Raw genomic sequence first — 14,073 nt, 5'->3', positions numbered from 1 at the left:
CGGAGAGGAGATCTTCCTTTTCTGAAAACACAGCTAAAGCGTTATGATGATAGTATAGCGCTTCTGACACACAGTTGAGCATTTTTGATTCCATCCAGTAGGGGGCAGCATTGCACATGCAAATTCTTTGCAGTAATTATAATGCTATTTCAGACTCGTATCAGAATCATCTCTGTACCTGCTTGTAAGCCCCATGATGGACATGCAGCTAGAAAGTCCCAACTGACAAGACTTAAATGGGAGTTGCCATTTAAACTGCAGCTAATCATCATTGGGTCTGAAAACAAGAAGAAAGCACAAGGCAGAACAGAATGAAGTGTAGCATTCTTTCCCTGAAATGCACATATTTTTCTCTGGGATTAAAACAGGTTTGCATTTTAAATTTTCATTTACTAAACAGAAAAAATATTTTACTAGGAGGCAACGGTATTAAGGAGAAATGATTCTTCGTTTGCCCTCAGGCCTGGCAAAGACAGGATTTGATTTGCTATGTTAGGCTGGAATCTGGATTGATACACAGAGATGAGAGGAGTGTTTAATAAAATTTACATTTCATTTTCTCACTTGACACCAGTCTCCTGTCACTCACCAAGAGAAGGAAATACGACAAATAACTTTTGTCAGCACCTAGGCATGAAGAGACAGCAGTGGGAGGGGGAGCAAGAGTTGGGGGCAGACAGGGTTAGTATAATTTTTATTGTATATATGTGTCATCTTCACTGTAGTCTGAAATTGACAAAGTGCATGGTAGGAAAAGCACATTCATCCAATCGTACACAATCCATTCATGGGGATGGACAAAATGACCTACTGGGAAATCAGTCAGATAACCCAGGCCCCAATCCTTCCAGCATGTGCTTCAAAGCTGGCATGTAATCATTCATATGCTTAAAGTTAAGTACGTGCTTAAATAGGTTTGTGGATCAGAGTCCCAATGAACGGTGAACTTTATTCATAGAATAAGATGCAATATTGGACAAGCAATTCCAGTAATATGTAGTAATGTGCTTGGATGGATGCATCAATAATGTGAACACCGTTCGGGTCTGGGCATGATTTTCTGAAGAGCTGACAACCCATTGACTTCAGCTGGAATTGTAAGGACTTGGCCCTTCTCTCTGCAGGCAGCCTGTACTAAGGAGAGGTGCCCGAGAAAACTTCCACTACCATGGGCCAGCATGTTGGTTTCACAACTTCCTTCACCAAGCAACACTCGGGGTTTGAAAAGGAAAGTGTTCCTGGGAAATCCGCATTGCTTTGAAAAAAATTGGATTATTTGGACTAAAAAATTGCCCCTGCCCGAGAAATGTTTCAGTTTTCAAAGCAGAAAACAAACATTTTCCATTTCTGTTTTTTAACCCCCATTTATTGTTTTTTTGCTCCTTTTTCTCCCAGTGGCAAGATGAAAAAAGGAGGGAGAAAAAAGGAACGGGGGCGATAACAAACCACAAAATAAAAACCAGAAACATTTCATTTTCCAAAACTGTTCAGCCTTTTTGTTTTGTTTTGGGGATATGTTTACACTGGCACTGAATAGCCCTCATTCCACCTGAAGGTACCTCTGTGAAAGTGTGACTGTAGCACGGGTAGATATAGTTGTGGTAGCGTTAACGGACTAGCAACCAGAGTACATACCAAGGCTTCCCTTGGGTAGCTAGCCCATGCTGAATCCCATGCCGGAGTCCAAAACCATCAGGAAGCCTGGGTACATACTCTGGTTGCTAGTCTGTACTGCCATGTCTACACTGCTATTGCCGCCCATGCTAGCTAGATTATAGGTAACGTGGGTAGGCCAACCCATGGTACAATCATCCCTTCGCTTGCAGGGTAGATGTACCAGAAGTGTCACATCTCATTTAAGCCACAATCCAGTGAGGATTTAGGGGTGTGCTCCATTTTACACCCAACGGAACTACCCCAGAGGAGTCTTTGCAGGATCAGGGTCTTTGACTGCAAGCCTGCCTCTGATTTGCCTGTAAAACACCTCTGGCGCTGTAGAAATAACAATAACAACAAATAGTTTTATTTGTAACACAAAAGGGCAATTAATGGGTTTAAAATCTCACTGGTGCTGTTGGGAGAAGGGGGAGTTGAAATTTTGTTTTAGGAACATGATTCTTTCAACTCAGACTGCAATTAATTTCACTACATCCCAGTTATCTCCACTCCCTAACCAGCTTTGTCATTTTAATTTTCCACAGGCTCACTCTCTCTTTTTTTTTCTCTCCACGAGTCTGTGCCTGTATCTTGGTGAAGTCTCATCAACTCTGGCCCAAAGCCGTAGGCTAATTTGTCTGGAACACAGCTCCCTCTCCACCTCAGAAGTCAGGGGAGAAGGGAAAACCCACTGCCACAAAAGAAAACTTGCTCACAGCAGCATCGTGGGATTCTCACAGGCCAGGCATTGTGGGCTAAACTAACACACCAGTTCAGCTACCTTGTTGGTTGCAACAGTCTGTGTTCAAGTGCTAGTGGCCACAGGGCTCCAAGTAGTTGCAGATATATTTATTCTCCATGGGTGAGATCCTGGCTCCACTGAAGCCCATGGGCATTTTGCTATTGACTTCAATGGGGACAGGATTTCAGCCCAGGTCTTCCAACCCTGCTCAGAGAAGGCTGTGATGCTTAAGGCTGGGATTGTCAAAGGAGTTAACTGCCAAACTCCCATTAAAATTCAACGGCAGGAGGTGTCTAGCTCTCTTAAGCTTAAATTTCCAAAAGAGCTTAAAACCCTGCTGGCACCTTGTGCTGCAAGGGAGGGAAAGTCCTAGTGGAGAGAAGGCCAGAGGCTCTCATAACAGAATTCCCTGCACTTGGGCCAGAAGCCTTAGCTACTTGAACCTCACTTCAGAATCTTCCTTCAACTTGACCCATCCCCTCCAGACCCAACACCTCAACTTGTGCAGCACAGTCACCTCCCAGCTCTCTTCTCTGGTCAGGCTGGCTTTTGTTTTCCTACTCTAAGGAAAACTTTACTCCTCCCTGCTTCTCTCTCCTTCTGCCCACATCTTTCTCCCCACCAGGCTTCATGAGCGGGCTGGTTTCTCCTCAGCGCTTTGGTCTTGCCTCCTCCAACTCACTCCTGCATCTTCTGCAATCTGGCCTCTGTCCTCTCCGCTCCACCAAGACTGCCCTCCCAGAAGTCTCTAATGATGTTTCCTCTTCCTTCCAAGCCTAAGGTTCTCCCTCTAGTCTCATTCTCCATGATGCCTTTGACACAACAGCTGGTGCTTTTCTTGCGACTCCCTCTTCTTTTGGCTGCTGTGACTTTGTCCTTTCCTGGTTCTCCTTCTCCCTCGCTAACCATTCCTTCAGCGTTCCCTTTGGTGGAACCTCTTCCTTCCCACCTCCCTTCTCTGTTGATGCTCCAAATGCGTCTGTCCTTGTTCCTTGCATTTTCCCCCTGTATACTTACGCACATCAAAAATTAATGGGGCAAAAGGCAAGGTGGATCTGTTTGCACAGAATTCAATGGAACTTTTATTTATGTGCTTGGTGTGAAGATACCACAATGAAGGGCATATCATAAATGCAGATACCACAGATAGTGAGTCAGTGAGAGGAAGCATGATCTTATCCCATCTATGCTAGGTACTTATATGGCCCCCATCACCATAGCACATCAATCTGAGCTCATCAGATTGTAATAAATGTATCCTCACAACACCCCTGTGGGGGCAAGGAGGGGCTATTATCCCTGTTTTACAGATAAGGAACTGAGACACAGACAGACTATGTGACTTGCGCAAGGTCACACACAGGAAGTCTAGGGCAGAGCAGGGATTCCACCTCGGTCTCCCACAACCCAGGCTAGCACTTTAACCACTGGACCATCCTTCCTCATTGAGTTAAGACCCTGGGCTAGGCCTCAAGATATTTGGGTTGAATTCCAAGCTCTGCCACAGATTTTCTGTGTGGCTTTGGATACGTCTATTGATCTCTCAGTTTTTCCCTTGTAAAGCTGGGAGGATAGTGCTTCCTTTGTCTATTTAAGGTCTTCACACCAGGGATTATGTCTGTGCAATGCCTAGCAAACTAGGGTCCCAATCTCAGCTGAGGTTTCCAGGGGCTGCTGCTATAATATTTATAAAGATCAATTGTAGAACTGGTGTTATGTAACTCACACACCTCCTGGGTGTGGGGTTCTGTCCCATCTAGCGGCACCAAAACCACTTAGAGAGCGAGATTAATGAATATGCTCTACAGCCTTAGCTAAGAGCCAGTTGGCTTTTAGCTCATGCACTGAGGTCCCAGGTTCAATCCCGACAACCAGGGTCTGTTGGTGTTACAGTTACATCAAACTTAATTCAGGCTCATGAATGCCTACAGTCATCTCTTCCCTCTCTCTGATCACCTAATGGTACCTTCGGTCCTAAAACCAAGAAATTCCCCCCCTCCACGCCTTCCCATTTATCCAGGGTTTGCTTCCTGTTTACAACTCCTTTTGCTATCTCACAAGCTTAACAGGCAATGTCATTCACTTGAGTTAACCCATAGCCCTGCCGGAAATTAAGAACAACAACTCTGTGCTTAACTATGTTTTTATCCCTGCTCATTACTGCCCTTAAAGATCTAGCCATGCAAGACATTATATAGTCTATAAACAAAATATGGAATAAATACAAGAATTTTCAATTAAAGGATTAATTAAAATCTTTAAGTGGTACCGATATGCACAATTTTTCAGACAGAAGGTTGTGTTGCTCAAGTTCTGCATACCCTTTATAGTCAGTATTCAGATAATTACTTTTGCATATTATTTGCATACATTGTGACATTTGTAATGACATACTTTTTGCACCTGCACTGTTCAGATGTGATACTTAGGAGTAGAGTTGCTTACGGATGGGGGGAAGGGAGAAGTATATTTATAATACAGTAACTCCTCACTTAAAATCGTCCCAGTTAACGTTGTTTCGTTGCTGATCAATTAGGGAACATGCTCGTTTAAAGTTGTGCAATGTTCCCTTCTAACCTTTGGCAGCCGCCTGCTTTGTCCACGGCTTGCAGGAAGAGCAGCCCATTGCAGCTAGCCGGTGGGGGCTTGGAACCAGGGTGAACCAGCAGCCCCACATCAGCTCTCCACTCTCCTAAATTCCCTGTGCTGCAGCCACCCAGCAGGCTAGCAATTGCAGCTGTCCCTCCCCCCACTGCCATGTGCTGCTCCTGCCTTCTGCCTTGGAGCTGCTCCCGGAGACTCCTGCTTGCTGTGCAGGGGGTTGAGGGAAGGGCAGAGGCTAATGTCAGGGTGTCCCCCTCCCCGCTGCTCCTACACCCTGCTTACCCCTTCTTCTCCATATAGAGCAGGGTGGGGACATAGAGGGAGGGAGAGAGAGAGAGCCTGGGGCAGCAGCTGCTGTCTCAACTTCCTGATCCACTTAAAATCCACTTTGCTGCTTAAAAAGACAATGCACTTAAGAGTGGGTCAGCTGACTTAAAGGGGGGCAGTGTGCATCTCTCTCTCTCCCCCGCACACAAGGTGTGTGTCTGTCTCTGTCTGCTATGCTTTCTCCCCTCCCTCCTGTTCGTGCTGCCTTGTGTGAGAGGCTACATTAACAATGTGCTAACCCTTGAGGGCTCAACCCAGTGCTAGTTCATCAACCCTGCTTTGCCTCCAGCATTTATAATGGTGGTAAATATATAAAAAGGTATTTTTAATTTATATGGGGGGGGTCGCACTCAGAGGATTGCTATGTGAAAGGTGTCACTAGTACGAAAGTTTGAGAACCACTGATTTAGCAGCTAGGCATTCCCTGGGAAATATCCCACCCTCTTTCACCACCTCAACCAAGCTTCACAATCATCATAGCTGTGAACAGTATTAAATTGTTTGTTTAAAACATATACTGTGTGTGTGTATATATAAAAAATATATAGTTTTTTTCTAGTGAAAAAAAATTTCCCTGGAACCTAACCCCCCACCCCCATTTACATTAATTCTCATGAGGAAATTGGATTTGCTTAACATCGTTTCGCTTAAAGTCGCATTTTTCAGGAACATAACTACAATGTTAAATGAGGAGTTACTGTATGCCGAATGCTTCTTCCACCATGTCAAGGCATCTGTATTAGGCTGTGTTGGATACGCGGAAAGCAATGGTGTCCAAATCATCGGATTTCAGGTGAATGTCTTTCCAAGTGCTAGCTTCTCGTTCAGCCCCCAAGTCACTGGATCCCATCCTGTTCATTTACATAGTCAGGGAGAATAATTCTGGCCACTGCAGGACTTGGGTGAAATTCTACAATCTGTGTGATGCAGGAGGTAGAAAGGATGGTCCCTTCTGGCCTTCAAATCCATGGGCCTGATCCTTAGCTGGTGGGAATCTGCACTGCTCCATTTGAGTCAGCTAAGGATCTGCCTCATTAATGGAGCTACATTGGTTTACACCAGCTGAGCATCTGTCCCGATGAAACTATGAGCCTGGGGTGGTGCAGAAGCGAGTGTGGGTGAGTCTACATGTGACTGACTGTTCTCTGAGCCAATCCTGGACCAGCACCCCAACATAATCATAGGGAGGCCCTGGTGTTGCTGTAAATGCCTTCTTTCAGAGGAGACATACAGGAGAGCCAGGACCACTTGTGGGACTTCCTATAAAAACAGGGGCCAGCTCTACAATCCTAGATGACCTAGAATGAGCCTGGGCAGAGTTAGAGCAAATTGAAGCAACTGAACTAGAAGTAGGCACTGTTTCCTTTATGGTTAGTGGCCATCAAAGTCCAGTAACAACCTGGGCACTTTTAAGGCTTTTCTAGTCTCACCTAGTTAAAAAAAAACACAATGTGAGGGTCTGCATGGCCGAGCAGATGGGCTAACATGCTTTTTCTGCCCACACCAGTGGAAGAAGCATCTCAGGTTCCCATGTTCCAATGGATTCCCTCCTAGAAAATATTTCATGTTGATGGTGCCACAGCTCATCCTTTCCCTTACACATCTCCTCAAGATCCCACAGCCGCCTCCTCCCTCTCTCTGTTCACATTCTGGGGCACAGGTTCCCCTCTTCCCATCTCTTTTCTGCGGGTGCAAGCAAACAGCTGCTGATGGGTATCCTTCCAGTCACAGAACTCCTTGGCACCACACTGCTGAAGTTCCAGAGAACCCCACAGAGCTGTTTTTCCATGTAATGGATGGCTGCTGTCATGTTTCCTAGCCATGGATAAGTTCTCTCTACTCTTCCTCTTATGTTCAACAGTACTTATCTTCTGCACTGACATGGCTTTAACCGTCTGTTGGTGCAATTCCTTTATCTGTCTTGCTGTGTTTCCTGGTACTCCATTTGCTTCCGTATCTGCAAGACAAAATCCTTTTACTCTTTATCTTACCAGTAGATCCCTGTCTTTTTCTTCCCTTCCTGTTTATGTCTCTGCCCCATTCTAGAGCCTTTTGCTAACTGAAGTGTGGTGGTTACTGGAAAATGACTGTTAAAGGGAAATTGCACTTTAATTAGTACACTTCAGGGGTTCTCAAACTGGGGGTCGGGACCCCTCACGGGGTCGCAAGGTTATTATATGGGGGGTCGTGAGCCGTCAGCCTCCACCCCAAACCCTGCTTTGCCTCCAGCATTTATAATGGTGGTAAATATATTAAAAAGTGTTTTCAATTTATAAGGGGGGGGTCACACTCAGAGGCTTGCTGTGTGAAAGGGGTCACCAGTAAAAAAGTTGAGAGCCACTGCTCTATAACAATCTTTAAACATATATTGAATATCTATTAGTCATTTATTAACCCCTTATAAACAAATTGTAAAAATATGTTGATATAAAACATACCAGCAATTAAATATCTCCACACTTAACACCAATTATTCATAGGACAACAGTTGTTTTTCTCACATTTTATATTAAGGTGCCATTCACAAATAGATTCTAAAAGGTTTATCATTGATTACTAGGTGTTTCAATAAATGGGCTAAAGATTGGTATGGAGTTAAATGGGCTAATAGGTTGCTTATGACCACCCATAACACAGAGTATTCATGTCTGCTACATGCATTTAATAACCCCTTTGTGAGTCATTTCTAAATGGAAGCGTACTATAAAGCATGACCCTTTCCCCCCCCGCCGGTGTTTGGAACTCAGACAAGACAGCTCAAGGGACATGAAAAATAAAATGACTGAAAAACGAAAGTAATGTTGACTGAAAACACAAACATGAAACCGGAATAATTTATTTTAATTATCCAAAGTGGAAAATGCAAAAAGCAAGCATTCTTAATAACCTACAGTGTTGTCGGGCACAGAGGTAAAGCAACTGATTTTGTGACAACACATGACTTTTAAGCTGACATTGTCTTCTAAAGCTCCAATCCTGCATTGGGGTGCATGCAAGCAGACTGCTTCTTATTCTTATTTTGGGTGCTTTGTACAGTTGCTAAAATCTTTGCTAAATAAATAAATAAATAAATAATCCAGGTATATGCTTCCGATGCAAATCTAGGCCATATCTCAATGACCTGCTAAATCGGCACCGCTGTGATTGATGCAGCGGTGTCGATTTAGTGGGTCTGGTGAAGACATGCTAAATCAATAGGAGAGCACTCTCCCGTCAACACCTATACTCCACCTCCTCGAGAGGCGGAAGGTATGTCAATGGAACAGCATCTCCCATCGACATAGCGCGGTGTAGACGCTGCTGTAAGTCAAGCTAAGTTACCTCAACTTCAGTTTCGTAACATACGTAACTGAGTTGGCGGAACTTAGATTGACTTACAGTGTTAGAATAGACCAGTCCCTAGTCTTATTCCACCTGCCCCAGGTGACATCTGCTGACATTACTGGCAAAGCCACGACACTACTTTCCTTAACACTGCCGAGCTAGCACAGCTATGGATTCAATCCCACCACTGGCAGCAAGCTCCGTCTGTGGAGTCTTTGTAACTAGTGATGATGGAAGATGCAGGAAGAGCCCAGCATGCTTTTCACATCTTAGGTGACAGGCAGAGTCTTGCAGTCCTTACTCCAGTAAAGCTCCCTCTGAAGTCAATAGCAACTTTGCTGGAGTAAGTGCTGTAAGAGTGGACCCTGCGTTTGCAGGGCTGGTGGGAAGAAAAATCATTGTTTTGTTTTGTAAACTGAGAAAACGTGATCCCGATGCCACGAAGTGAGCCAGTGCAGCTAGGGAGAGGGCACTGGGCTGGGAGTTAGAAAAAGCTGTTTCTAGTCCAAGCTCTGCCACTGACCATGGGCAATTCATTTGTGTGGCCTTGGGCAAATCACTTCATCTGACTGTGCATCTGGTTCCCCTCTCCCCTTAAGTTTATTTAGGTTGCAACGTTTATATGTTTATACGGTGCCTAGCGCAGCGGGGTCCCTATCTTTGTTGGAGTCTCTAGGTGTGTATTGGGGCAGGTGCCCTACTCTTGCAGAGCAGGGGTAAAAGCAGCACTGGAGAGGGCTGCGGATGGGAAAAGGGAGGTTGATGGGGGAAGCTGCCACAGCTGTGGCCACCTTAATCAGGGCTCAGCTGGCCCTTATAAGAGGGCAGTAGGACAGAAGCTAGCGCACACTCTCTCTTGCTTCCTGAGAGAGAAGGGCCTGGCTGCCTGGTAGCTGAGAAGGGTACCTGAGGTGGAGCAGTGCTGGGGGAGGGCAGAGGGAGCTGGGGAGCTCCAGCCTAGTAAAACTCCAGGCTGCAGGCCTTGCTAAGAAGGCTAAAAGGGTACTGGGGCTGCAGGGAGGTAGCCCAGAGACAGGCAAAGGCAGCAAGTCCTAACCCCTCTTGCAGATGGTGAGTGGTTTACACACTGCAGTCTGCCCCAGTGAGCGGGGGCTAGAAGGAGACTGGCAGTAGCCACTGAGGTGAGGTGGGGATAGAGATTTGGGAGTTCCCCTGGCTGGGGAGACCCAGATTAGGGGTTGCTGCTGGGGGCAGAACCCTGATGTAGAGGGGCATTGGGGTCCAGAAGGGACACGGGGGCAGGGGCAGGCGAGACACCGGCCTGCAGAGGGTGCGCCAGGCTGGAAGAGCTAATTCCCAGGCTGATCAGCAGGAGGTGCCGTGCCAGTGAATCGTCACCCTGCCACAAGGTGTTACTGTAATATTCTGTTGCATTGCTCTCAGCCTGCTTACAACCTTTGCGGCTCCGCATTCCGACAACGATTGCAATCAAATCTTATGTTTCAGGACTTCAGTCAGGAATCTGCAAGGGTCAGGAATGACTTTTAATCCTGATGCACAATTGCCAGATGTATTCAGAAGGGGAAGTGGGGTTAGCCTTCCTCTGAAGCATCAAGAGACAGGCCACAACTGGAGATGGAACACTGAGCAATGTGGGCCAATGCTCAGATGCCTGGCTGGTGGGTCTCAAATATGTGCTTAGGGTCTAAATGCTTGCTAGATTTGGGGTTGGGAAGGAATTTTTCCTCAGGTTAGATTGGCAGAGACCAGTGGTGATGTGTGTGTGTGGGGGTCACATGCCCCCCAGATTTCTCAGTAGACATCTTGCCAGGATGCCCATCAGTAAGGAGGCAGTGCCTCCCCCAGGTGGTGGCACTCCCTGTGTGTCTATGAAGCATGGGGAAGAAGGAAGCAGCAGGGAGGCTGGCAGGGGGCTGAGCTCCTAAACACCATTCCCTGGGCTTCATGGGGCTGCTTCTCCTTCCCTGCTGCAGGAGTCCCAGCACTTCCCACTGTCTGCTTAGCAGACTGCCTGCTCAGGTGAGTCAAGGGGACATCTTCAAGATACAGTGTGCTATGTGCCAGATAGCTCTGGTAGAGCCCCATCCAGCCCGAGAGTCCTCGGGGTGCATGAGGGGAGAAGGAGGTAGGGGAAGGGAGAGAGTGGGAAAGGGATGGTAGACCTTGCTGCTGCTTTAATGCACCCCCAGCAGGTAGGGGTGCATTGAAACAGCAGCAGCCTCCAATGTGCCTATCAGGAAGAATGCAATTTAGGGTGTGTATTTCCCCCTCCAACAAAAAGTGACTGATAATTCTCCAACTTCTTGTTAACTGAGCTGATCCAGCCCCATGCACCATCCCACCCTGGAGCCACCCACCCTGATGGCGGACAGGGGACTGTGCATCCCAGCTGAATTGCCCCATTTCTTGGCCTTGTTTTGAGCCCTTCCTAAATCGATTGGGGATAGTCCAGGTTTGTGGGAGGGCTGTAAGCTCTGCAAGGGGCTGGCCAGTCACAGGACAGAAAGCAGGAGGAAGAGGAGTAGTTGCTAGTGTATGTTGTCTACCTACATATCAAGTTTCAGGGGGTGGAGGCAGAGGCAACACATGGGGCGGTCACGTGTCCCCACAGAACCTTTCAATTGTGCCCCTCACCACTATCCACAGTTATCTGGCAGGGACCTTGGAGACGTCTTTGCCTTCCTCTGTAGCACGAGGCAAGGATTGTCTGCTGGGGTCATCTGGGCATTTTCCATCCTGTCATTGCACCTCAGACTCTCCTGGTCTTTGCCTGTGGCACACAATGGTTTAGGTTCCTGAGGATTGAAACACTTTTTTCTAACTAAAGTCGTTGGGTTCCATATAAGGGTATCTGGGTGAAATTTAATGGACTGCAATACAGAATCATAGAACTAGAAGGGACCTCGAGAGGTCATCTGGTCCAGTCCCTTGCGCTCAAGGCAGGACTAATAATACAGGAGGTCGGACTATGATGCACTTTAACCAGCATGATAAACCCTTAGCAAAACAACCGACCTACAGCATGTGCATTTAGTGCCCCTTGGACTCTAATGTAGATCTCATCCCTGTTAGGAAAATGTGCTCTGATTGGTGCAGTTACCTGGCACAGACCCCAAATGAAGATGTGCTACACTGACACAAAGCGAATTAAGCCACAGCAGTATAGAGGGCATTGGCCAGGGACTTGAGCGTTCTAGTTCTGGCTTGGCCATTGACCTTCTGTGTGACCTTGGGCAAGTCACTTAATCTACCCTGTGCCTATCGGGAAGATGGGGATAATGGCGCTTCCCCATTTTCCAGAGCTGTCGTGAGGATGAAATCTATTTACAGTGAAGGAAGCCATATTTTTACACAAATAGACAAGTGTAAGACCTGGTATAAGAGAAAACATTAGGGATCCATACTGATGTAGTGGTGACACTGGTGCATGATCTTTTACAATAGCTAAGTCATTATGCTGTATTTGATTTATATCAAGTTCTTTTCAGACTGGTATGTCTTTTATGGCAAACGGGTCTTGTCAAGCAAACCTGATCTCATTTTTGGAGAGCATTACAAGTTTGGTTCATAAAGGTAATGGCGTAGATGGAATCGGACTTAGACTTTTTGTAAGATTTAGTACCGCATAACATTCTGATTAAAAAATGAGCACTATACCCTATCACTAAAGCACCTGATAAATTGATTAAGTACTGGTGAACTGACAGATCTCTAAATATAGTTGCCAAAAGGGAATCAACATCAATTGGGGTGCTTCTAGTGGGGTTCTGCAGGGATTGGTATTAGGCCTGACACTGTTCAACACTTTCATAAACAAAAGGGAATAAATTTAAAATCGGTGCTGATAAAATTTGTGGGTGACACAAAGATTGGTGGAGTGGTACATAATCACAAGGATAGGGCAGTCACACTGAGAAAGCTGAATCGCTTGGAAGGGGAAAACATTCAGACAATGCATTTTCTTTTAATACAGCCTAATGCAAAGTTATACATCTAGGAACAAGGCATGCAGGCCACACTTAGACCAGAGGAGCATATCCTTGAAAAAAGTGACTCTGAAAAGGATTTAGGGATCATAGTGGACCTATATTCCAGTGCAATAGTGTGGCAAAGTGGCTAATGAAATCCTTGGATATATAAACAGCAGAGTAGTAAACAGGAGCAAGGAGCTGATTTTACTGCTATATTTGGCATTGCTGAATTGGCTAGTGGAATACTGCATGCCGCTCTGGTGCCCACCTTAAAAAACATATTGAAAAATTGGAAAAGGTGCAGAAAAGAACCATAAAAATGATTCAAGGGTTGGAGAAATGCCTTCCAGTGAGAGACTCAAAAGAACTGAGTCTGTTTAACTTCTCAAAAAGAAGACTGAAAGGTGACTTTGATTGCCATACATAGGTAACTTCATGGGGAGAAATATTGGGCACTAAAGGGCTCTTCAATCTACCAGAGAAAGGTAAATAAAGAATCACTGGTTGGAAGCTGAAGCAAGACACATTGAAATTAGAAATAAGGCATAATTTTTTAGCAGTGAGAGAAGACATCTCTTGATGTCTTCAGGTGAAGACTGGATGGCTTTTGGGAAATTGTGCTTTGGTCAAGCACAAGTTATTGGGCACAATACAGGAGTAACTAGGTGAAATTCAATGGCGCATGTATCTGACAAAGTGGGTATTCACCCATGAAAGCTTATGCTTTAATACTTCTGTTAGTCTATAAGGTGCCACAGGACTCTTTGTCATTATACAGGAGGTCAGACCAGATGATCTCCTGGTCCCCTTTGGTCTAGAATCTATTGGTATATCCACCACCATCATCAGTATTGTCACACTGCCTAAGGCCCTAGTATCCATGTGTTGGGCCCTGTACAAACATATAACAAAGGGATGGTCTCTACCCAGAAGATGTTGTAATCTAAGTCCTGTTCATGATCACAGAAATTATAATAAAGATCCCAAACATCTTGTTGGATTAGAAATATGGGATTTCTTCATAGGGAAAAAAAACGTAAGGGAGAAACTAAACAAAAATGACTGTAGCTTTGATTGTCTCTCGCTCCAAAACCAACATTATTTTAAATAAGGGGAAATCAAACATTAGGCATTTCAAGTCACACACATTAAATTTGCTTAAGATATTGTTATCCTTGTTTAGATTTGAACATATCGGGGAATCTCTTTGTCTTGCAACAATTCCTAAAAGACTGTAAGTGGCTGGATTTCCTTTTTCTGACAAAAATCTCTCCATGAATTATTTACACAATGGCTCCAATCAACACTGTACCTGTCAGGCTCCCCAGCAGAAATGAAAGTTCACTATGTAAAGGTGCCAAGGGAATATGGCAGCCTCCCACTGCGAGTTTATAGACAGAACTAAGTCAGCACACATTGTGTGTCAGAGTCGACATCAGACGGAATCAGATCCTTTGATCTCAGACC

General features: G+C 45.5%; 1 protein-coding gene across 4 annotated transcripts in view; it reads right to left on the bottom strand.

Moving 5' to 3' along the window:
- Positions 1 to 5,988: 5,988 nt before the first annotated feature.
- The window catches only part of PKHD1 (PKHD1 ciliary IPT domain containing fibrocystin/polyductin), a 391,543-nt gene continuing 383,458 nt past the window's right edge, over positions 5,989 to 14,073 (bottom strand). For 3 of the 4 annotated variants that reach the window (XM_030555225.1, XM_030555227.1, XM_030555226.1), the window contains one exon: positions 5,989 to 7,286. In XM_030555225.1, coding sequence (XP_030411085.1) covers positions 6,937 to 7,286 — 350 coding nt within the window. In that variant the 3' untranslated portion in view covers positions 5,989 to 6,936. The remainder of the gene's footprint in view (positions 7,287 to 14,073) is intronic. The other variant, XM_030555228.1, reaches the window with a different exon arrangement.

The sequence above is a fragment of the Gopherus evgoodei genome, chromosome 3 (assembly GCF_007399415.2).
Source record: "Gopherus evgoodei ecotype Sinaloan lineage chromosome 3, rGopEvg1_v1.p, whole genome shotgun sequence".
In the NCBI taxonomy this organism is placed as follows: Eukaryota; Metazoa; Chordata; order Testudines; family Testudinidae; genus Gopherus; species Gopherus evgoodei.
The sequence above is the reverse complement of the archived record's forward strand: the minus strand, read 5'-3'. Positions and strand labels throughout refer to the sequence as shown.